At 47.7% G+C, this 25,000-nt stretch overlaps 3 protein-coding genes across 6 annotated transcripts in view; 1 reads left to right on the top strand and 2 right to left on the bottom strand.

The window, feature by feature from the left end:
* parp12b (poly (ADP-ribose) polymerase family, member 12b) overlaps positions 1-9,335 on the bottom strand; it is an 11,349-nt gene extending 2,014 nt beyond the window's left edge. Inside the window, exons 1-7 of one of the 4 annotated variants that reach the window (XM_078273174.1) lie at positions 8,875-9,335; positions 8,140-8,275; positions 6,426-6,669; positions 4,754-4,849; positions 4,371-4,497; positions 3,542-3,710; positions 2,041-2,161 (exon numbers count right to left, since the gene is read on the bottom strand). In XM_078273174.1, coding sequence (XP_078129300.1) covers positions 2,041-2,161; positions 3,542-3,710; positions 4,371-4,497; positions 4,754-4,849; positions 6,426-6,669; positions 8,140-8,275; positions 8,875-9,248 — 1,267 coding nt within the window. In that variant the 5' untranslated portion in view covers positions 9,249-9,335. The remainder of the gene's footprint in view (positions 1-2,040; positions 2,162-3,541; positions 3,711-4,370; positions 4,498-4,753; positions 4,850-6,425; positions 6,670-8,139; positions 8,276-8,874) is intronic. The other 3 variants (XM_078273175.1, XM_078273176.1, XM_078273178.1) reach the window with 3 other exon arrangements.
* Positions 9,336-10,739: 1,404 nt separating this feature from the next.
* Positions 10,740-22,536, top strand: ovch1 (ovochymase 1). Its single transcript, XM_078273827.1, has 13 exons — positions 10,740-11,232; positions 11,376-11,435; positions 11,570-11,753; positions 13,376-13,451; positions 13,599-13,788; positions 15,090-15,229; positions 16,258-16,408; positions 16,488-16,529; positions 16,631-16,856; positions 17,001-17,158; positions 18,184-18,282; positions 19,527-19,663; positions 22,040-22,536. Exons 1-13 carry the CDS (start codon positions 11,181-11,183, stop codon positions 22,199-22,201), a joined length of 1,677 nt encoding a protein of 558 aa, XP_078129953.1. The 5' UTR covers positions 10,740-11,180; the 3' UTR covers positions 22,202-22,536.
* A 923-nt stretch (positions 22,537-23,459) lies between these two features.
* LOC144532100 (uncharacterized) overlaps positions 23,460-25,000 on the bottom strand; it is a 40,175-nt gene continuing 38,634 nt past the window's right edge. Inside the window, exons 8-9 of the mRNA XM_078272648.1 lie at positions 24,168-24,234; positions 23,460-24,047 (exon numbers count right to left, since the gene is read on the bottom strand). Of these exons, the coding sequence (XP_078128774.1) occupies positions 23,589-24,047; positions 24,168-24,234 (526 nt within the window). The 3' untranslated portion in view covers positions 23,460-23,588. The remainder of the gene's footprint in view (positions 24,048-24,167; positions 24,235-25,000) is intronic.

Raw genomic sequence — 25,000 nt, 5'->3', positions numbered from 1 at the left:
GCCAACATACGCCAACAAACGCCAACAAACGCCAACAAACGGCAACAAACGCCAACAAACGCCAACATACGCCAACATACGCCAACATACGCCAACATACGCCAACATACGCCAACATACGCCAACAAACGCCAACAAACGCCAACATACGCCAACAAACGCCAACATACGCCAACAAACGCCAACAAACGCCAACATACGCCAACATACGCTAACATACGCCAACATACGCCAACATACGGCAACATATGCCAACATATGCCAACATACGCCAACATACGCCAACATACCCAACATACGCCAACAAACGCCAACAAACGCCAACAAACGCCAACAAACGCCAACATACGCCAACATACATACCCTTAAAGTGCCAGCATTACGGCCAACAAACGGCAACATACGGCAACATACGGCAACATACGGCAACATACGCCAACATACGCCAACAAACCCAACATACGCCAACAAACGCCAACAAACGGCAACAAACGCCAACAAACGCCAACATACGCCAACATACGCCAACATACGCCAACATACATACCCTTATTGTGCCAGCATTACGGCCAACATACGCCAACAAACGCCAACATACGCCAACATACGCCAACATACGCCAACAAACGCCAACATACGCCAACAAACGCCAACAAACGCCAACATACGCCAACCGACAAAACAGGATCAACAAAACACGACAATCGGGTTTGTTTGAAAGTAAGAAATAAACATTAAAAAGCTGTTTTCATTTGTGTTACTCTAGCTTTCTAAATGAACTGTTTAGAAAGACACATTACAACTCAAAGCATCTGAAGACTTGTTGGTCCTGACGTAGGACTTGTGAGAATGTGAGTCTGAAGGAGCTTGCACACTGCTCCAACAAACGCCAACATACGGCAACATATGCCAACATATGCCAACATACGCCAACATACGCCAACAAACGCCAACAAACGCCAACAAACGCCAACATACGCCAACATACGCCAACATACATACCCTTATTGTGCCAGCATTACAGCCAACAAACGCCAACATACGCCAACATACGCCAACATACATACCCTTATTGTGCCAGCATTACGGCCAACAAACGCCAACATACGGCAACATACGGCAACATACGGCAACATACGCCAACATACGCCAACATACACCAACAAACGCCAACATACACCAACATACGGCAACATACGGCAACATACGCCAACATACACCAACAAACGCCAACAAACGGCAACATACGCCAACATACGCCAACAAATGCCAACATACGCCAACATACGCCAACATACGCCAACAAACGCCAACATACGCCAACAAATGCCAACATACGCCAACAAACGCCAACAAACGCCAACAAACGCCAACATACAGCTGACAGTTGTTCTTTAGAATCAGTAAAACCAACTGCCAGTCCCCACGGCCCAGACAGTACCAGACAAGACTGACTTTGGGCACCTAGTCCTACCTTTTCTTATTGAGTTTTGGTTTAATATAACCTGGATGAAGTGGAGACCTTGTTGAATGTGGCCAGAGTAGTTCTGGTCTACCTGGCCTGTAACGCTGCTAGCCATGTACAGGAGAGACGCCAACCAAGACGAGCCAGCAGGAGACTGGGGTGTAAACCTTGGATATTGTGACATGCAAAACAGGGTGTCTATCCTTCGCTCAGAAGATACTCCAGCGTTTTGGTCCTCCAGCTTTTGAGCAATTACTCACTATGGTTACTCCACTAATTGCCAGAAAAAACATTAATTTAGAGACAGCATTCAGAGCTGGTTTAAGGAGCTTGCACACTGCTCCAACAAAGGCGTGAGCGTGTCAGCTGCGTGGCGTGAGCGTGTCAGCTGCGTGGCGTGAGCGTGTCAGCTGCGTGGCGTGAGCGTGGCTGCTAGACACATTTTAATCAGACAAACAGAAAATATGATCCGAGCAAAAAATCTGAATTAGGCATTAAGACTTGCGGTGTGAATGTAGCTTATGACTAGATGTGACTTGTAAACCCCTGACTTGACAGGTGACAGGAAGTGGTACCTTTGAAGCTGACGACGTACTGTCTCTGGTCTTTGACCACGCTGACGTCAGCGGTTCTGTCGGCCAGAAACGCCTCCTCCAGAGTCCGCGACGTCACCGACGTGGTGCGCTGCCTTTCATCCTGAGGGAGGTGGACAGCGGTTAGCAGCTAACATGCTACATCAACCTTTATAGCTTTAAAGAAGAGAGAATGAGTCGCCAGCCGACACGTGGCGTGAGCGTGTCAGCTGCGTGAGCGTGTCAGCTGCATGGCGTGAGCGTGTCAGCTGCGTGAGCGTGTCAGCTGCGTGTCAGCTGCGTGGCGTGAGCGTGTCAGCTGCGTGAGCGTGTCAGCTGCGTGGCGTGCAGCGTGTCGTGCGTGAGCGTGTCAGCTGCGTGAGCGTGTCAGCTGTGTGAGCGTGTCAGCTGCGTGGCGTGAGTGTGTCAGCTGCGTGAGCGTGTCAGCTGTGTGAGCGTGTCAGCTGCGTGGTGTGAGCGTGTCAGCTGCGTGAGCGTGTCGGCTGCGTGACGTGAGCTGGTCAGCTGCGTGGCGTGTCCGTTTATATTTGGGCTCCCATGGTAACAGGTTAGAGCGTGCACACTGCCTGCGTGACATGCATGTCTCAGAAAACGTGTGCATGCTAGAAATAGAACCGACGCCTATTTTTCACGCCACACGCCAGTGTGTTGGAAGCGTTTCCAGACAACATAGAATATAAAAGATGTTCATATGTCATTTAGACATGAATACATTTAATAAATGACATGTTGATGTTTGAAAGTCTCGAGGTTCTGATATAAATGTCATTTAAATATGTCACCCGTCAATATGAAGGAAATATTCTGGAGTCTATTTCACCGTCAGTCCTGCTGACGTTGTCTTTGCTGTAATCAGATCAGAATATATTTATGTTTATGTTTATGGGAAACATACATGTGTCCAGACGAGACTAGCAGCAGCAGCAGCAGCAGCAGCAGCAGCAGCAGTCAGACACCTTTCTGGTGTTAAAGACAGAGAAAACGCCACGCAGCTGACACGCCACGCTCACGCCACGTTCACACTCACGCCACGTTCACACTCACGCCACGTTTCACGCCACGCAGCTGACACGCCGTGCTCACGGTCACGGTCACGCTCACGCCACGCAGCTGACACGCCACGCTCACGCCACGTTCACGCTCACGCCACATTCACGCCACACTCACGCTCACGGTCACGCCACGCTCACGCCACATTCACGGTCACGCTCATGCCACGCTCACGTTCACGCTCACGCCACGCCACATTCACGCCACACTCACGCCACGCTCACGCCACGTTCACGGTCACGGTCATGCCACGCCACGTTCACGCTCACGCCACATTCACGCCACACTCACGCTCACGGTCACGCCACGCTCACGCCACATTCACGGTCACGCTCATGCCACGCTCACGCCACGCAGCCAGTGTGGCGGCCTTAGCAGCTAACACGCTGCAAGAACCTTTTTATCTTTAAAGAAAACAAAAGTCTGAAAGTACCGGCTGCCCGTACTCCACCCAGTTCCCGCGCTTCGCCCGGTAGTACCACAGCCAATTAGTGGTCAGGACATAGTGAGGCGGCTTCATTACCGAGGAAACCGTGGACAGACGGCGAACCGCCTGCGAGTCCCGAGTCCACGACAGGAAGTCCACGGGCCAATCACCGCCACTGCAAACGCAGAAAGAAAGAAAAGTTTAAATCGAAATATTCACATTAAAACAAGCTGGAATCAGAGGACTGGGTTCTCAAGGTTTCTGACACTTTATCAAACGTTTGTATTATCTTTTGGTGCTTTAAGTTACCGATTACTTTCATGGTGGATTATTTACTGCATGAATGGATTAGTTGTTTGGTTTCTAAAATGTCAGAAAATGGTGAAAAATGTGTGGAGATATGCTGACTCTATACACGCTAAAAGTCCTGATTATTTACATGGAGTCTGGTGGAGATATGCTGGCTCTATACACGCTAAAAGTCCTGATTATTTACATGGAGTCTGGTGGAGATATGCTGGCTCTATACACGCTAAAAGTCCTGATTATTTACATGGAGTCTGGTGGAGATATGCTGGCTCTATACACGCTAAAAGTCCTGATTATTTACATGGAGTCTGGTGGAGATATGCTGGCTCTATACACGCTAAAAGTCCTGATTATTTACATGGAGTCTGGTGGAGATATGCTGGCTCTATACACGCTAAATGTCCTGATTATTTACATGGAGTCTGGTGGGTCGTTCAGGAACAGGTATGGAAACATTTTAAACAATCCACAGCCACAGATCATCTTCAAACCTGGACAAAGGTAAAGGTGATGCATGACCTCTGACCTCTGTGTCTTGGACGGGTTGCAGTAATCCCGCTCGATGTCCTCCATGTTCTGCAGGGCTGTCCAGGCGACGCCATCAAACACCTCCCACAGATAGGGCAGGGGGAAGTGAATGCGCCGACACCCGTCTACACACACACACACACACACACACACACACACATATAAAAGCAAGTCTATAAAATAAAAAAAAGTTTTGAGAAGTGATTTAAATGTGTCAGCTGCACCAAACAAGACTTTAAAAAGATCAGTTTAAATCACTACACGCCCCATAAATCCCAAATGTTCCTTTCTAGATCTTTGATGAAGTAAAACAAACAAACTGATCTGAAATCAGAGTAGGGTGTATAGTCGTGCAGAGAGGCCGTCAGCTGGATCACTCACTCTGGAACCTGCAGCTGTCTCTGATGAAGTGCAGACAGATCTCCGGCTGCTCGTCCAGCTGATCGGCAGCTTCGTACGAAGAATCAGGACATTTCTCTGTTAGAGACACAAACACAGAGAGTTAACACACACACACACACACACACACACACACACACACACACACACACACACACAGACAGACAGACAGACAGACACACACACACACACACACCAAAAAAAAAATCCACTTGAGCTTTGAATAATGTGCCTCTTCAGCTTGTAACGTGCGCATCACATCGCGCAGCATTGCCTTATATTAAGGTAAAATGCAACGTTATCGACCAAAGCTAATAACAGCCTATGTAGCAGCAGCAGGCTAACGTAGCTACGTTACGTCCGTTACATTAGTGTGTGTTCTGTAGAGAAGAGAGAGGCTCGGGGATGGATCATGCTAGGTTATATGTTGTTTACAGTCTGTTTGACAGGTGAGGCAACAAGCGGGCGCAATCTCGTGCTCCAATCGCGTTCGTGCTCGTCACATGCACACGCCCCCCGCTGCAAGAGATGAGTTGTGTTGAACTTTTCCCTACGTGAGCGACACGCAAATTAATGAATGGATTCTTCTGTTTGTAACTAAACTGTGTTTGGTTGTTGAAAACAAAGACAAAGATCTGTTTGTATTCTATGATGAAGTAGAGGACAGGTGTGATATATTATATGATGAGGTAGAGGACAGGTGAGATGTATTATATGAGGTAGAGAACAGGTGTGATGTATTATATGAGAGGTAGAGGACAGGTGTGATTATTATATGAGAGGTAGAGGACAGGTGTGATTATTATATGAGAGGTAGAGAACAGGTGTGATGTATTATATGAGAGGTAGAGGACAGGTGTGATTATTATATGAGAGGTAGAGGACAGGTGTGATGTATTATATGAGAGGTAGAGGACAGGTGTGATGTATTATATGATGAGGTAGAGGACAGGTGAGATATATTATATGATGAGGTAGAGGACAGGTGAGATGTATTATATGAGGTAGAGAACAGGTGTGATGTATTCTATGATGAGGTAGAGAACAGGTGTGATGTATTATATGATGAGGTAGAGGACAGGTGTGATGTATTCTATGATGAGGTAGAGGACAGGTGTGATGTATTATATGATGAGGTAGAGGACAGGTGAGATATATTATATGATGAGGTAGAGGACAGGTGAGATGTATTATATGATGAGGTAGAGGACAGGTGTGATGTATTCTATGATGAGGGAGAGAACAGGTGTGATGTATTCTATGATGAGGTAGAGGACAGGTGAGATGTATTATATGATGAGGGAGAGGACAGGTGAGATGTATTATATGATGAGGTAGAGGACAGGTGTGATGTATTCTATGATGAGGTAGAGGACAGGTGTCATGTATTATATAATGAGGTAGAGAACAGGTGTGATATATTATATGATGAGGTAGAGGACAGGTGTGATATATTATATGATGAGGTAGAGGACAGGTGTGATGTATTATATGATGAGGTAGAGGACAGGTGAGATGTATTATATGAGGTAGAGAACAGGTGTGATGTATTCTATGATGAGGTAGAGAACAGGTGTGATGTATTATATGATGAGGTAGAGGACAGGTGTGATGTATTATATGATGAGGTAGAGAACAGGTGTGCTGCTGTTACCGGCAGCGGCGAGGTGGTGGATGTTCCTGTAGATGAAGGGCAGCTGGTTGATGATGTCACCGCCCAGTCCTCTCTCCTCCAGCATGCGGCGCCCGTGTGTGTCGATGGCGTGCTGGCGTTTGCAGCCCAGTCCGAAGGCACAGTCGCCCCGAACAAAGTGCTGACACAGGTGGACTCTGGTGCAGGTGTCCTGGAAGCTGCAGGCGCCGTGAGGACCATCGCCACGGTTATAGTGCATGCACACCTGAGACAGGAAGTAACACACACCTGAGACAGGAAGTAACACACACCTGAGACAGTAAGTAACGCACACAAATACACACACACACAGACACACACACACACACACACACACACAGACACACCGAGACACACACACACACACACACACACACACACACACACACACACACACACACTGACACACACACACAGACACACACACACACACACACACACACACAGACACACACACACACACACACACACACACACACACACACACCAACATGACTGAAGACTTATCTTTTCTTGTAACTGACTAAACATCTCATAATAATAATAATAATAATAATAATAATAATAATAATTATTATTATTATTATTATTATTATTATTATTATTATTATTATAATTATAATAATAATAATAATAATTATAATAATAATAATAATAATAATAATTATTATTATTATTATTATTATAATTATAATAATAATAATAATAATATTGTTAATTGATTAACTGTAATTAGGACCTAATTGAGGACGGAGAGACAAAGCTGGTGTGATCTGGAATATATATTTATATTCTCATGAGAGTCTCGAGAGAAAGACGAATCATCTCATGAAAACATTTTGGATCTTTCAATAATAACAATTATGTTTCCTCCTAATCTGGTTTGTTGTAATTATGGGATGTTGAGTCTTCCTTCTGCGGTGAAACAGGTGAGCTTTACCTCAGTCACCCCATATGTTCTGGCCTTTTTTCTTTTTTTTTGTTTTGTTCTTTTTCATTATTACTTTAACTCTTCAGTGCTCCTCTTCTCCGTTTCTTCGTCACCCTCACTGGACTTGTTTTCACTGCTAACACATGAAGCCTATTCTGACATCACAACTGTGTCATCCAATCACAGAGCAGGATCCTCCTCTGTGTCTCTGCTTCTTTCTCCAGACAAGAGAAGAGGAGTGAACACAGACAAACACAACAGAGACAACACAAGACATGAAGAGAGAGTGTGTGTGTGTGTGTGTGTGTGTGTATATGTGTGTGTGTGTGTGTGTGTGTGTGTGTGTGTGTGTGTGTGTGTGTGTCTGTGTGTATGTGTGTGTGTGTGTGTGTCTCTGTGTGTGTGTCTGTCTGTGTATGTGTCTCTGTCTGTGTGTGTGTGTGTGTCTGTCTGTGTATATGTGTGTGTGTGTGTCTGTCTGTGTATGTGTGTGTTTGTCTGTGTGTGTGTGTGTGTGTGTGTGTGTGTGTGTCTGTGTGTGTGTGTGTGTGTGTGTGTGTGTGTGTGTGTGTCTGTTTGTATGTGTGTGTGTGTGTGTGTGTGTGTGTCTGTTTGTATGTGTGTGTGTGTGTGTGTGTGTGTGTGTGTGTGTGTGTGTGTGTGTGTGTGTGTGTGTGTGTGTGTGTGTGTGTGTGTGTGTGTGTGTGTGTGTGTCTGTGTGTGTGTGTGTGTGTGTGTGTGTCTGTGTATATGTGTGTGTGTTACTTCTGGCAGCAGTGTGTTGTCGTTCTGCAGCAGCAGCACTGCCAGCTGTTCCTTGGTGAGCTCGTGCAGCGTGCACTCTCTCAGCAACGCCAAGTTATGATCAGAGTGGATGTCATGGGAGAATTTACACGGCTTCCTGCAACACACACACACACACACACGTACAGACAGACAGACAGACACACACACAGACATTGATTTCTCCAGATCTATGCAGGTTAAACCGTTAGATCATATTATGGGATGTAAAAGTGTTGTATAGAAGTTGAAATATAATTTTGTTTACTTCTGTGATTCTCTCTCCTCTGTTTAACTTTCATTTCTCTACCTAGCTCTGTTTCCTTTCCTTAACTCTGTGTGTGTGTGTGTGTGTGTGTGTGTGTGTGTGTGTGTGTGTGTGTGTGTGTGTGTGTGTGTTTCCTTTCTTTAAGTTTCGTTTAGTCTCTTCACTGCTGCAGGAAGTGTGTATCACTCCGCCGCGGAGGAAAAACAGGACACAGTCCTCAAGACATTAAGATACAAAGACAGAGCCATATCTCTAATACAACATTTATAATCTATAACTGACTGACTGTTGTTGTTTTACATCTACGGAAACCTGGCGAGGGAAATAACTCGTACTGCGCAGTGCGCAGGCGTCAGAATCCCTCCGCTGACACAACTAAACAACTAACTTTATCATGACTTAGTATTACTTTATTGACATTTCTGTGACACACCGAGCGCGCGCCTCACCTTCCCTTGCCGAACCTGCAGTTTCCGTAGATGAAGAACTTGCAGAGGTGCAGCTGCTCGCAGCCGCCGCTAACGCTGCCGCGGCCGCCGCACTCCTCCTGCCTGCCGCACAGCCGCAGCGACGTCCTGGCCACCACCGTGCAGTCCTCCGGCCGCAGCCAGCCGTCCTCCGCGGGCCGGCTGACCAACCGGAAGCGGGAGCACCCCTGGAGGACCCAGCAGAACTCTTCTTCGGTGATTTCGCAGCGCTGCAGCAGCTCGCGGTGAAGCTGCAGCAGCGGCATGGAGCCCGAGCTGCCGCACAGCAGCGCGGTGGACAGCTGCACCTCCCGGCTGAACTCGGACCCGGACCCGGAGGACCCGGACCAAGACATGTCGCTGCCTGTCTGTCTGTGTGTGTCTGTGTCTGTGTGTGTGTGTGTGTGTGTGTGTCTCTGTGTGTGTGTCTGTCAATAGGCTCGTTGGAGAAGAACTGCGCCTCGCCTGTAAAGTGGAGGTGGGGGGGGGGGGGGGGGACTATAATCAGCTGTCAAGTCGGACGGTTTCCAGCTGATTCCAGCAGCCTTCAGGCTGAACAGGAAGTGACAGAAACACTCACATCCTGTTAGGTCCTGTTAAATATCAGCTGCTACACCGTCTCCAGCTGTTTATATTCTGACAGAGTAGCTGTTAACATGCTCTACTGTGATCTGGTGCTGATGTTAATAACAGACTGGAGGTGATCTGGTGATGTTAATAACAGACTGGAGATGATCTGGTGCTGATGTTAATAACAGACTGGACGTTATCTGGTGATGTTAATAACAGACTGGAGGTGACCTGGTGATGTTAATAACAGACTGGAGGTGATCTGGTGATGTTAATAACAGACTGGAGGTGATCTGGTGATGTTAATAACAGACTGGAGGTGATCTGGTGCTGATGTTAATAACAGACTGGAGGTGATCTGGTGCTGATGTTAATAACAGACTGGAGGTGATCTGGTGCTGATGTTAATAACAGACTGGAGGTGATCTGGTGCTGATGTTAATAACAGACTGGAGGTGATCTGGTGATGTTAATAACAGACTGGAGGTGATCTGGTGTGTGTGTGTGTGTGTGTGTGTGTGTGTGTGTGTGTGTGTGTGTGTGTGTGTGTGTGTGTGTGTGTGTGTGTGTGTGTGTGTGTGTGTGTGTGTGTGTGTGTGTGTCTGTCTGTGTGTGTGTGTGTGTGTCTGTCTGTGTGTGTGTCTCTGTGTGTTCTCTGATCTGCATCAGCTGATCTGCTCCAGCCGAGCTGCATCAGCCGATCTGCTCCAGCCAATCTGCTCCAGCCGAGCTGCATCAGCCGATCTGCATCAGCCGAGCTGCTCCAGCCGAGCTGCATCAGCCGAGCTGCTTCAGCCGAGCTGCATCAGCTGAGCTGCTCCAGCTGAGCTGCTCCAGCTGATGTGCATCAGCTGGTCAACTCCCCTCGCTGCTAAATGGCTACGCTCAAACAGGGCGCCCTCCTTAAAGCTGCTTTAGTTTTCTCCTAACTGCTTGCTGCTCACATCTCTGCTCCCCACGTCCTCCCCACGTCCTCCCCACGTCCTCCCCACGTCCTCCCCAGCTCCTCCCCACGTCCTCCCCACCTCCCTCCCCACGTCCTCCCCACGACCTCCCCAGCTCCTCCCCACGCTCCTCCCCACGTCCTCCCCCACGTCCTCCCCAGCTCCTCCCCACGTCCTCCCCACGTCCTCCCCACGTCCTCCCCAGCTCCTCCCCACGTCCTCCCCAGCTCCTCCCCCACCTCCTCCCCACCTCCTCCCCACGCCCTCCCCCACGACCTCCCCACGTCCCTCCCCAGCTCCTCCCCAGGTCCTCCCCCACCTCCTCCCCCACGACCTCCCCATGTCCTAAATCATGTTATTGTTGTGTGTGTTCTTGACTTAATGGACCTGACAGAACTTAACAACTCACACATTAGTCTACAACTGCTAACATAACCAGTCAGTTGTCTATTCTATTCTGATAATCCATGAATCAGAGTCAGTCTCTGGGACAGGAAACTGACGATCTTTGAGTCGGGGACAGAACAAGACATTTGATGATGTCATCTTGGACTTTTTGGGGAACTGTGATCCACATGTTTAACCATTTCAGAGACAGAACTCCTCATCCATTCACTCAGGAACATTGGGAATCACTTTGAGCTGCAGCTGTTTGTAATCAGCCAGCTGAGCCTCGTCAGTCAGACAGGTTATCCTGCAGAGAGACAGGTTATCCTTCAGAGAGATAGGTTATCCTCACAGAGAGACAGTTTGTCCTGCAGAGAGACAGACAGAATGCTGTGTGTCTGTCTGCTGGCAGCGTGGCTGCTACCTGCAACACACTCAGGTGAGAAACACACACACACACACACACACACACACACACACACACACACACACACACACACACACACACACACACACACACACACACACACTTATTCTCTGTGTCTAATGTCTTTGATTGATTTGGTGTCTTTGTGTCTTCAGATCCAAACCTGAATACAACTCAGCAGAAACATGGACCTTTCTCTGCACAACTTGGATTCAGTACTACATTTCAAACTATATTTTATATATTTACACATCACGTCTGATTTATTACATTTAAAACCAACGTGTGTGTGTGTGTGTGTGTGTGTGTGTGTGTGTGTGTGTGTGTGTGTGTGTGTGTGTGTTGTCAGACCTGTCGGGGGTGCGGTCCTTCGGTCTAGAACAGGAACTAGAGACCCGGATCATCGGGGGTCAGGAGGCCTGGGCCCACTCGTGGCCCTGGCATGTGTCTCTCTGCTACATGTCCACGCCGGCCTGCGGTGGCGCCGTCATCGCCCCGCTGTGGGTCGTCTCTGCCGCTCACTGCTTCAAAAGGTCAGAGGTCACCTGCACAGGTACACCTGGCTGTCACACCTGAGCAGTTTGGTCCGGTTCCACCCAACCCAGTTTCTATTTACTTGTGTTTAAATCCTTAAATGGTCTTGCCCCATCCTACCTGTCCGAGCTGCTCCACCCCTACACTCCGACCCGCTCACTCAGGTCAGCTGTTCCTAAAACGAAGCGGAAACTTAAAGGGGATCGTGCCGAGTTGCTGTGGCAACTCCAAAAATATGGAATGAGCTACCTCTGCTATTACACCGGCTTCTTCACTGTCTCATCTCTTCTTAAAGCCTAACTCTCCCCAAAATGCCACCTAGGGTCTTTTTGTGAATGTACCCGAGTCAAACGTTTGTTTAAAAGCATATTTAAACGCCACTTTTAAGATGGACCGTATTCTGGTTTTTGGGTCAAATGGTCTTCTGAATGGGAGAGCTAGGGACGCTACGATGCTAGCCTCAAAATATCTATTTTTAAACCACTAAGAAGGCTCGACACAACATGAGACTTTGCTCCAAGTATCACCAGGGACTCTACACCTTAACCAAAGATATGACAACATTGGTTGTGTTCAGAGTTTACTAAAAGAGGTTTTAACAACTCACGTTAGCTGTTGTTGTTTCCGGCTGCTACCACCTCGGCAGTCACAACGAGTCGATATCAAAACAAGGAGCCCCAGATTTAGGATATCTTGGTCACCGGTGGAGTTAAGGTGTAGAGCTCCTGGTGATACTTGGAGCAAAGTCTCATGTTGTGTCGAGCCTTCTTAGTGGTTTAAAAATAGATATTTTGAGGCTAGCATCGTAGCGTCCCTAGCACTCCCATTCAGAAGACCATTTGACCCAAAAACCAGAATACTGTCCATCTTAAAAGTGGCGTTTCCGTCCTAAATATACTTTTAAACAAACGTTTGACTCGGGTACATTCACAAAAAGACCCTAGGTGGCATTTTGGGGAGAGTTAGGCTTTAACACACCTTCTTTCCTGGGCCTTTCCCAGCTGAGGCTGACATTTTGGTGCAAGATGTTTTACTGTGATGCTGTGTTCATGTTTTAAATGTTAGATGTTGTAAATCTGTTAAATGAGTTCTGCTTTGTTGTGTACGGCACCGTTGGCTGCTTTTTAATGTGCTTTATAAATAAATGTGATTGTTTGGTCCAAACAGGGTCGCTGATCCCACCCAATCACAGGAAGTGAACCTTTTTATGAAAATAAATGCATTTGCAGTTTATCCTACGTATGATAACTTTAGCGTGCTGTCCCTGAGTCCCCGTCCTCACTTCTCTACCGTGTGATGTGCAGCGTGAACGCTAACGCAACCAGCTTCACCGAGGCTACAGAACTACAGTTGTAGTTCTTAATGTACCACAGATGCTCCCAAGTCTCTGAGCCACAGTCCAAGTCTTAAGTCTCTCATGGGAACGTAAATGATCACATGAATCTACTACAAGTTAGTCAAGCAAAGAAAAGCCCATTCATCTCTTCACAGAGATGGCTTTACTTTAGGTGAGAAGGGGCGAGAGCTGCAGGCGCGCGCGAGAGCTGCAGGCGCGCGCGCGGCCTAAGTTTAGTCTGAGATGAGTTCAGCACGTAAATAAATCTACTTCCTGTCTCTGCAGGTACAATAAAGCTTCTTTCTGGACGGTTCTGGCAGGAAAACACGACCTGGACGACCCGAATGAACCTGGACAACAAGTCAGAAACTCTGATTATATATTCTGATCTGACTTCCTGTTTAACGATGGGTGGTGTCAGCTATGGGTGGTGTCAACTTCCCGTGTTGTTTACTGTGTGTGTGTGTGTGTGTGTGTGTGTGTGTGTGTGTGTTAACTTCCTGAGCAGCTAGTGGGACTCTCTCTGATCGTGAGCCATCCCAGCTACGACATTCGGACCAAAGCGAACGACGTGGCGCTGCTGAAGCTGCAGCAGCCGCTGACCTTCAACACGTTCGTCCGGCCGATCAACGTCTGGATGGCGCCGCTACCAACGCTCCGGAGCTGCACCATCACGGGCTGGGGCTCCAGCCGAGAGAGTGAGACAGCGTCATTATATCCCATAATACTATAATAAATATATATATATATATATATATATATATATATATATATATATATATATATATATATATATATATATATATATATATATATATATATAATAAATATATATATATCTATCTATCCCAGACACACTGATGTTTAAACGGCTGAACACACACCAAAAGGGTCGGAGCGTCTAAAGAGGCAACAGATTCTCAGTCCCATCTCCTAAAATACGGACGCTGGTTCAGCTGCCTTTGTCGTTGTTGGGACTATTGGCGTCCCTTTTGACGCAGTTATGTTAAAGGCATAGGCGAGCTGTAGTTCCAATGAGACAACCTGTAGGGCAGTGTTTCTCAAATGGGGGTACGTGTCCCCCTAGGGGTGCTCTGGAGGACTGCAGGGAGTACGGGTCCCCCTAGGGGTACTCTGGAGAACTGCAGGGGATACGTGTCCCCCCTAGTGGTACTCTGGAGGACTGCAGGGGAGTACGTGTCCCCCTAGGGGTGCTCTGGAGGACTGCAGGGGTATGTGACAGTTTGTCTCTTTTTTCGAAGTTTTTGTTACTATTTCCGACCCATTCTTGCCTTATTTCCTTCTTTCCACCGTCTTTTTCCAAGTTTTTTCACCTTTTTTCCATCATCATCTAAATGTTGTCCAGGTCCCAGGCTGTAGTTTAGTAAATCTATCGCTGACATCGCTGTAGTCTTCGTCCTTATACAGACTTATTTTTTTCGACCAAAAATTATTCACGCTGGTTAGGGGGTACGTGTCTTAAAAAAACTGTTCAAAGGGGAACATGATGGAAAAAAGCTTGAACCTCTGCTGTAGGGGGACCGAAGCTGGAAGTTGCATAGCATGCCTTTAAGGAAAAGGTCGTGGGTGGGCTTAGCTTACGTTTCCGTGACACGCGGGAATAACAGGACAGTTAAAGAAGAAGCAACTTTAGGAAATGTGCCACGCAGTCCTGTGTTTTGCCCCATCCCCCCCGGGCTCGGACATAACGTGCTCGGGTAGGGTCGGGCTTGATTTTTTTTTTTTTTTTTTGGGCCCGATCTAAGCTTTAATCCCAGGCTCCGCAAACGGCAACAAAAACAAACTGCGCCAACCTGCACCACCAAACGTAAGTGTTCCAGCCAATAACCGACAAGAAGGATTTGGGGGTGGGGGGTTAGTGCGTGCTCTCCCCGGTACGTTACACAAACACGCTGAAGGGTGTCAATGGTTTGGACCTTTTAGACTCGCAGGTCTTCTGGGTCGGGTTTAAAGTGTCTCCTCCATGTTTCTCCTTCAGATGGAGCGCGAGTGAACAGACTGCAGGAAGTGAACGTCACCATCCTGCCGTCAGACATTTGTAACCAGTATTACACCAACGGCATCCTGCCGTCCATGTTCTGTGCCGGGAAAGACGAAGGAGGAGTGGACGCCTGCCAGGTAAGACCCAGGGAACAGGGCCGTCCCGGGGCGTAGGCAGGATGGGCAAACGCTACGGGCGCCAGCAGTCCACATGAGTAAAGAAAAGTTTAACATAATAAGAAATAAACACGGTGGAAAAAGTGCCAAAAAGTTGGAAAAAACAGCATGAACGTTGGACGTATAAAAAAAATAAAATAAACTTGGACGTTTTTTTAAAAGTGCGTCAAAAAAAGCGACCAGTTTGTCTCTGTAACTTCCTTAGTCTCATGGTTTGGGTGTGTCTCAGTTAGCACAAGAATCGTCTAAATCAAATTGTAAGATGGTTAAGTAAGTGGGGAGTCCCAGCTGCACCCCCATCCCTGTATGCCAAACAACTACAGCAGATAGCTATGGCCGTCTTAGAGGACAGCCTACACCCTCTGAATAGGGACTTCCAGTATCTCCCCTCTGGACGGAGGCTAATAGTCCCTGGTTGTAGACCTACAAGCTTTAAAAACCGTTTTGTCCCAGCGGCAATCACTCTGTTAAACTGTAGAATTACTGCACACAAGGCACAAGTACCTTGGTCAGGTACTAGCTGTAGGATTTCTGCATATAACTGCACGAGTCAATGTGGTCATGTAGCCTACGGTTTGTTATCCATGTCTGTTTTATATGTTTTAATGTGTTGTGTGTTGCATGTTATTTGGTCTACACAGTTTTAAGGATGTCCTGCTTCTTAGACTGTAAACCTAGTTTACTTACGGGTACCAATAAAGGAACCTGAACTTATGTGTAACTTGGTGTTAAACATAACCCTGGTCCTTTGTCTCTGTATATGTCTCAGGGGGACTCTGGCGGTCCTCACTCTGTATGTGTCTCAGGGGGACTCTAGCGGTCCTCTATCTCTGTATATGTCTCAGGGGGACTCTAGCGGTCCTCTGTCTCTGTATGTGTCTCAGGGGGACTCTGGCGGTCCTCTGTCTCTGTATATGTCTCAGGGGGACTCTAGCGGGTCTCTGTATATGTCTCAGGGGGACTCTGGCGGGTCTCTGTATGTGTCTCAGGGGGACTCTGGCGGTCCTCTGTCCTGCTTCACCGGCAGCCGGTATGAGTTGGCAGGTCTGGTGAGTTGGGGGGTCGGCTGTGGACGAGCCAAGAAACCCGGCGTGTACACCCGAGTCCAACTGTACACGCTCTGGATTGCTGACATTATGCGTACGTCTCGCACATGACCCACAGAAACACCTGAGTGTTTACCTGTCAAACTATTCTTAATGTCTGATTTCATTGACAGACGCTCAGAATGACAGGTACGCAGACGACCTCCCTGCTACAGGTAAACCTTTTATAGTTAATCTGCACAGAGGTACCTGATGCTGTCTGACTGTGTGTTGTCTGACTGTATGTTGTCTGACTGTTTGTTGCCCGGGGCGACAGAGAGCAGATGTGGGAAGCAGCAGAACATCAGCTGTGAGCAGTTTCCGGTCCTCGCCGTCTTGTCGGTGTCTGAGGACGGCGAGGCGTCGCTGGGGAACGTGACGGAGGCGTGTCCGTTCCTCTGGCCCTGGCAGGTCAGCCTGCAGGCCGCCAACGGACGCCATTACTGCAGCGGGGCGCTCATCCACCGCAACTGGGTGCTCACGGCGCAGCACTGCAACGTCAGGTAACCCCGCCCCTTCCTGTCGGGTAGCCCCTGCCCCTTCCTGTCGGGTAGCCCCTGCCCCTTCCTGTCGGGTAGACCTCTCAGGTAGACCTGCCTCTTCGATACTATGCTCCCTCTGTTTCTGACTTGTATTCGTTCTTGTAGAGCGAAGAAGGACATGGTTGTTCTGGGAGTCCATGACCTCCGGTTCTCCTCGTCTGAAACCGTCCCGGTGGACAAAGTCTTCAACCTGCCGAAGGACCGCAGCTTCCCGCCCAAATCTGACCTGTCGCTGCTCCGCCTCGCCGTGCCCGCCACTTTCAGTAGGAACACCTGAGACATAAAGCACAGACACGTCTGTCTGTCTGTCGACTGTGTATCTAGAGCAGGGATCTTCAACAGGGGGTCCGGGACCCCTAGGGGGTCCTCAGAGTCAATGCAGGGGGGCCTCCAAATTATTTATTTTTTTCAAAAATGAAAAAGTCTTTACATGAAACCAACATATTAAATATAAGTCCCCACTGCTTACTGGCCTATAGGTAAGGTAGTGCCACATGTATGTTTAACATTAAAACAGGATTTATAAAATCATGCCAATAATAATTATTTTAATAGCTTGGTATTTATGCAAAAAGGTATGTATAAAGGCTTTAGGCCTTTAGTAGGGGGTCCGTGCTCCATCTCTCTCTCAGTTAAGGAATCCTTTGCTTAAAAAAACATAGAAGACCCCTGATCTAGTGTGTGTGACTGTGTGTGAAGAGGTGACTGTGTCTCCAGTGTGTGTGAGTGTGAAGTGGTGACTGTGTCTCGTGTGTGTGTGTGAAGTGGTGACTGTGTCTCGTGTGTGTGTGAAGTGGTGACTGTGTCTCGTGTGTGTGTGAAGTGGTGACTGTGTCTCGTGTGTGTGAAGTGGTGACTGTGTCTCGTGTGTGTGAAGTGGTGACTGTGTCTCGTGTGTGTGAAGTGGTGACTGTGTCTCGTGTGTGTGTGTGTGTGAAGTGGTGACTGTGTCTCGTGTGTGTGTGTGTGAAGTGGTGACTGTGTCTCGTGTGTGTGTGTGTGTGTGAAGTGGTGACTGTGTCTCGTGTGTGTGTGTGTGAAGTGGTGACTGTGTCTCGTGTGTGTGTGTGAAGTGGTGACTGTGTCTCGTGTGTGTGTGAAGTGGTGACTGTGTCTCGTGTGTGTGTGAAGTGGTGACTGTGTCTCGTGTGTGTGAAGTGGTGACTGTGTCTCGTGTGTGTGTGTGTGAAGTGGTGACTGTGTCTCGTGTGTGTGAAGTGGTGACTGTGTGTGTGTGTGTGTGTGTGTGTGTGTGAGTGTGAAGTGGTGACTGTGTGTCTGTCTCCAGGCCCGGATGTGTCTCCAATTTGTGTCCCCAAGAAGGACGAGGACTTGGATAGCAGCTGGTCTTGTGTCACAGTTGGCTGGAGAACCTCGAGCACAGCAGGTCAGGACAACGCACATTAATCTTAATCGCCATTTCATTTACAGCAGAAGTTGTCTGAGAATCTCTTAATATCCAGACACACTGGTGTTGGAACCAACCTAACCTGACTGATGGTGAACCAGAAAGGTAATAGAATCAAGACTTTGGTGATACCCAACGCTAACAGGAAGCAGCAGGACACGAGTACATTAACACATCAACAGTATCCACGTTCAGAACATGTAGCTAAGGAAGCAAACGTGTTCACAAATGATGCCTAAGTGTTACCCAGAGTGTGAGAGGTCGCGGCGTGGTTAGGGTTGGGTACCGTTGGGATTTTCACGATTCCGATGCCGAACCGGTACTTTTAAAACGATTCTGATTCCTAAACCGATTCTTGAAAAACTGAAAATGACAACAAAGAGAAGCTCTTTTATAAATGTGGTAGCAGTAATAGGCTTTTACGTCCGTTTTGGTGAGCCCAGAGGGAAGATATGGCATTTTAAAGGTAGCCTACATGTACGGTAGCTAGCTAACAGACTACAGAGAAAGGGGGATAGTTTTAGGTCCGTTTTGGAGCGACCGAGGGAAAATATTTCAGTCGACACATTAAGTGGAACCGAAATGAGGAACCAAAATTTGGGTTCTAATCCGGTCCGATTCCTACCGGTTGCGTATGAACCGGTTCCATAGTGGAACCGGGTTTCGGTAGCCAAACCTAGGTGTGGATGGGATTACATGAGAAGTAATTGAAAGCCCCGTCTGGCGTTGGTTTCTGACGCAATAAGTCTGCTTTAGCGTCTTGGTCAGACGTCTCTGACAAGGCCTCTGTTTCTGACCCACTGGGAGTGAGACAAGTCAAGATCCCTGAAAGTCGTCAGCATCCTTACACACTTTGAAAGAGTTTCTGGTTGTTTGATATCAAGCTTCTGTACGGCGCATAGGCGCCGATACCGTGGGTGCTTCCCACGGTAAATACTGAGAACCCACATGTACCAGACTGCCAGTGGGCTCCATTCATTTAAAATAAAACATGAGAGTTAGTGCTAAGTGGAGCGTCTGTCATAGTGTGATTGGGTATGTCAATGGCAGTCCCCTGCTCCATATCCTATCCACCAATCACAGCGTCTCTCGGATGAAAACACCTCTTAAGTGACCGCCCCCAATCCCCCCACTATACAGTGCGTGCATGTGCAGTCGACTTGTTCTGTTCTTCCCTGCGTTTCCGGTTGTCTGATGTCTTGTTTCTAATGTTTCCCGTGTAGCGGACGTAGACCCCCACCGGCTGCACCACGTGGGACTGACCCTGGTTAACCAGACGAGCTGCAGCCAGAAATGGGGCGGAGGACTCATCACCAACTCCTACATCTGTTCCCATCCTGGCGGCTCCACCTCCTGCATGGTAACTCCCTCTGGACCAGATGTCCAAGTGACCCATGTCAGAGAATCGGGGCCAGATGTACTAATGCTTTTGCGCCCACTTCAGGCGTATTTGTTTCACAATGTGCGCGTATATGCATGGCGAGGTATGTACTAACAGGCTGCACTGAGGTAAAAGCATGGTGAGGTATGTACTAACAGGTCGTACTGAGGTAACAGCATGGCGAGGTATGTACTAACAGGCCTCACTGAGGTAAAAGCATGGCGAGGTATGTACTAACGGGCCTCACTGAGGTAACAGCATGGCGAGGTATGTATGCAGGTGTAAACCAGGAAGAGGGTTTCCTGGCGTACGCCTCCTGGTGAAATGGCAGCAGTAATCTGAGCAAGACGGAGACATAGGCCAAGGAGACGACAAGGATCACACTTTTTCAGTGGAGTGAACACAAAATCATTACGCGTTACAGATTAATCAGCCATCCTTAAGAATCAAAGATGACATCATATCTCTGACTCAGCGTTCACATTCCAGCAGCTGTTAAACTCCTCGCTACGTTACACATATTGGCATCAGGATCCTTTCAATCAGTCATAGCATCAGCAGTGGGAATATCTCAGTCTGCACTCAGCCGTATCACAGCACCAGTACTTACCGCTTGGCTACAGCGCACTAGTCAATACATACATTTCTTCACCACTAATGCCGAAATAAGAACCATGGCTAATGGCGCAATCTACGGTATAGTGGGCGGAGAAAGCTAACCTGACTCCACCAGATGGATTCCTTCTCATTGGCTCGGCATATCCATCTGGGAACTTTCCGTTGGAGAACTTTTGGGAAGGGGCGAAAATCCTGGTTAGCTGATTGGATAAACCATCTGTCCATCACCACCTATGTTGGTGATGGACAGCCAAATCAACCAATCAGATCAATGATATATTTAACTCTTGCTGAAACCAGTCGGGAGAAAAGCAAAACCATCTTTTCCTCCGAGAAAAGCCTCCAGAGCCGTTTGTTGCTCTTCTTTCAATGAAGGAATACTTTCTAATTCGGATAAAACTCACGTGATAGCTACGCTCATCTCATCCGTGGAAGCCGCCATGTTGTTTAGACTGAACAGTCGCTTCTCGTCGCGTCACACCTAAACCAGCTTCAAAACCAGCGCTGATTGGTCGGTCGTTTGGCGAAAGGCTCCAAATTTTCTCTGTCTCAAGATGCCAGACTGATCTGCGAGTGAAAAACTGGAGCTCGCCAGATCAGGACGGTCTCACGAGGCTAGGAAAAAGGCGCCGATTACCCGATGAACTGCAGGTTTGGTAAATACCACGTAAGCTGAAGTATCCCAGCGTGTGCTTTCTGCGGGTTGGCCATGGCGCTGATAACGCTACGTTTACTAATGTACGTACATCTGGTACATTCACAAATGTATGTTAGAGCTTAGATTGGGCCCAAAAGGCCCGGCACATTAACTGTATTATGAGCCCGAGCCCGATTTTAAACCCGACAATGTTTTAATACGTGGCCGTTATAACTGACGTTCTCAATACAATTCAGAGTTGTTTGAACTACAGGAATCTGTTAGAATTATCTTAATGAATAATGCAACGAGGACGAAGCATGTAAACAGCTGTTAGTTTATTCAGAACGGATCGCAAATGATCTGAATGAAGAAACCTGGACCCACAGCTCCCTCAGCTGAATAGTAAGGGGACCAGATCAAGACATCAACATAATCCAAGACCTGGAACCATATAGGAGACTTTCTGGTCTCCATCACCTCATTAATACTGTCCTTCACCACGGTCTCCATCACCTCATTAATACTGTCCTTCACCACGGTCTCCATCACCTCATTAATACTGTCCTTCACCACGGTCTCCATCACCTCATTAATACTGTCCTTCATCACGGTCTTCATCACCTCATTAATACTGTCCTTCACCACGGTCTCCATCACCTCATTAATACTGTCCTTCACCACGGTCTTCATCACCTCATTAATACTGTCCTTCACCACGGTCTCCATCACCTGATTAATACTGTCCTTCACCACGGTCTGCATGCTGATGCACTAGCCGACAACAGTGCTGCAGAGGGGGGAGACACGATGTAGCCCAGTTTACCTCACACAAGTCAGGACCTCCACCCAGAGCTACGGGAGGAGCTGGAGAGGCAGAGCTTGCTCCCCACCCAATTAGGCTAATAAAGTAATAATTAAACACAAATGCTTGATCAAGGGCCCGGCCTGAAGATAGCGGCTGAAAATATCGGCTCGGGCAGAGAATCTAGTGTCTGATGGAGATGTCTAGTGTCTGATGGAGATGTCTAGTGTCTGATGGAGATGTCTAGTGTCTGATGGAGATGTTAAGGTTGAGATGAAAATGTTTGTGTGTGCAGGGCGACTCTGGAGCGCCGCTGGTGTGTCGGAAACACGGAGCCTACTTCCTGTTTGGCGTGGTGACCTGGGGCAGCCGGCGCTGCGACGCCGAGAAACCGGCCGTGTTCTCCCGAGTATCCAAGTACCACGGATGGATCACCGAGGTGACTCAAGATGTCTGAATGTTTGATGGAAATAAACTCTTTTCCCTGGAAGCTTTTCGTCCTCGGAGCTCTTTAATCTCTCGTCTCAAAGCTCACTTAGTAACTCTTCTGGAGCTTTCAACTGCATTGCCCAGTCTTCATCAGAGAATGGAGTCATTGTCACGTTACGTACGAGTTAAAATAAGCTCAGAGAGGGGACTCTGCAGCTGCAGGATTTTAGATTTCAAACAAAAATGAAACTCAAAGTTAAAGGCATACTATGCAGCTTTGGTCCCCCTACAGGTTGTCTCATGGAACGGCAGCTCGCGCTACGCGACCAAAGCTGGGGACCTGTAGGGGGGACCTGTAGGCGGGGGACCTGTAGGGGGGGACCAAAGCTGGGGACCTGTAGGGGGGGACCAAAGCTGGGGACCTGCAGGGGGGGGACCAAAGCTGGGGACCTGCAGGGGGGGGACCTAAGCTGGGGACCTGCAGGGGGGGGACCTAAGCTGGAAAAGTTGCATAGTATGACTTTTTAAAGCTCCGATATAACTGACTTGGTGCTAAATATGAAAATGAGAGAATAATAACTAAAATATGACTGATGAAAGCTTCCGTCCTCGGTCTAATCTGACACATTTTCAAAAAATTTCTATATCAGAAATTTGGGTTTCATTCAACCAGATTGTCAAAAACATAACGTGGATGGTTCCACACAACGCTCTTCACATGTAAAATAACTGATCAGTTCACTACTTTCATTGAATTTTGGTGTTTTATTCAATTTTATAGCATTTGAAAAAATATATATCGACAAAAACTTTGAAAATAGTGATAAAAACATCAGGAAAAGAGACCAAAATGTTGAAAAAACAGTTTCCTGGTCGACGGGAAGATGCCGGCCGGGCCAGCAGGGGGCAGCAGAGGACAGGAGGTCACTGCTGTCTTCAGATCCTTCAGCACACTTATGATTATTAAACACATTCTCACAAATTAAGCTGAATATTTACACATAAATTATGTTTATTGCCAAAAATAAAATACAAAACTTTATTTTTAATTCACAAGTCTGTTATTAAAGAACAGTTATTCATTCATCTTGCTTTAAATGTTCAGATTTGATTGGTTGTCTTTGTTTCCTGTTTTCTTAACAAAATAAAGATTTAATGTCAAAGAAACATTCTGAGAAAGATCCAGATTCCCTTTAATGTTCCTCTGCTGACTGACACACACACACACACACACACACACACACACACACACACACACACACACACACACACACACACACACACACACACAGCTGCAAATACAACTCATAGTTTAGGATCAAAGTCTTCTGTTAAAATAAAATCTCTGGATGAATTTTAGTCTTACTGTCCAGGTGATTATTTACAGGTGTGTCCCTGTCTTAGCGTCCAGGTGATTATTTACAGGTGTGCATGTCGTTCATGCTCTCGCAGCGCCGGCAATGGACGTAGCAGCACCAGACGAACTTGCACTCGCAGCGCTGCACGTGTCGGACCAGGTGCGTGTTGTAGCCTCGTCCGCAGCACAGCAGCACGCAGCTGTCCGGGCCCGTGGACGTTCGGCTGCATCGGCGGCCGCTGGTCCCGGCCACGCCACGGCGCCGGTCTGCCACGCAGTAGTTGGGAGACTTGTTGAAGTAGACGAGTTGGTGCGCGGCGACCGGGAGGAGGCGTGGCTGCTTTCGCCGCGGCTTCCTCTTGGAGCGGTCCCACACCTGGACGCTCTGCTCGTAGCGCTGCTTCAGGTACGCGCCCACGCGCTCAAACGGCGCCACCGTCTTCCAGCACGTCTTCACGGCACAGGAACCTGAAACGCCGTGGCAACGGCAGTGGGTCAACATCGTTTTCACGATCGCCTGAAGGACAGAGGAGAGGAAACAGACAGGAGGACATGTTGAAACTTATGGTACTTTGTAATGAATAAACCAACAAAAAATTCAGATAAAGCAACATTGAAATAAAGAGACAAACATCACCGCTGTCATCCAGCTCGTCTTCACGGCGTGTGAACCGGAGACGCCGTTCACACTAACCACGTCGCAACTAAACCCAGTTCAGACCAAAGATTCCTGACAACACAAGTGTTAAAGCTAGTTGTGTAAGAATTTCTCCCATCTAGTGGTGAAAGTGTAGATGACAACCAACTGAATATTACTTTCTAGTCCTTCCTCCTACGGTTGCCGAAGCCAAAATGATCTCTTAGTATCATCGTTTCCACGCAGCTGTTCTAGCCACTCCAGTATTAACGTTGGTCTTGTTGCTCTGCCTGTCGCGTTGTCGTTTTAATTCTCTTTTTCGCTTCCCTGGCATTCGTCACGGTGCCACTGAGTGTAAGAATCAACTCAAAAAATGACACAATGTAGGTTTAAAGCACTCATATTATGCTTTTTTTAAGGTTCAAAATTGTATTAGGACTACTAGCCAGTCAGAAGCAGAGTATAAGGGCCCTGACAGTACCTAGGTAAGGACTACTAGCCAGTCAGAAGCAGAGTATGAGGGCCCTGACAGTACCTAGGTAAGGACTACTAGCCAGTCAGAAGCAGAGTATGAGGGCGTGCCCTGACAGTACCTAGGTAAGGACTACTAGCCAGTCAGAAGCAGAGTATGAGGGCCCTGACAGTATCTAGGTAAGGACTACTAGCCAGTCAGAAGCAGAGTATGAGGGCCCTGACAGTACCTAGGTAAGGACTACTAGCCAGTCAGAAGCAGAATATGAGGGCGTGTCCTGACAGTAGCTAGGAAAGGACTACTAGCCAGTCAGAAGCAGAGTATGAGGGTGTGCCCTGACAGTACCTAGGTAAGGACTAAT

Source organism: Sander vitreus, chromosome 17 (genome assembly GCF_031162955.1).
Source record: "Sander vitreus isolate 19-12246 chromosome 17, sanVit1, whole genome shotgun sequence".
Classification (NCBI taxonomy): domain Eukaryota; kingdom Metazoa; phylum Chordata; class Actinopteri; order Perciformes; family Percidae; genus Sander; species Sander vitreus.
This window is presented reverse-complemented; position numbering and strand designations above follow the sequence as displayed.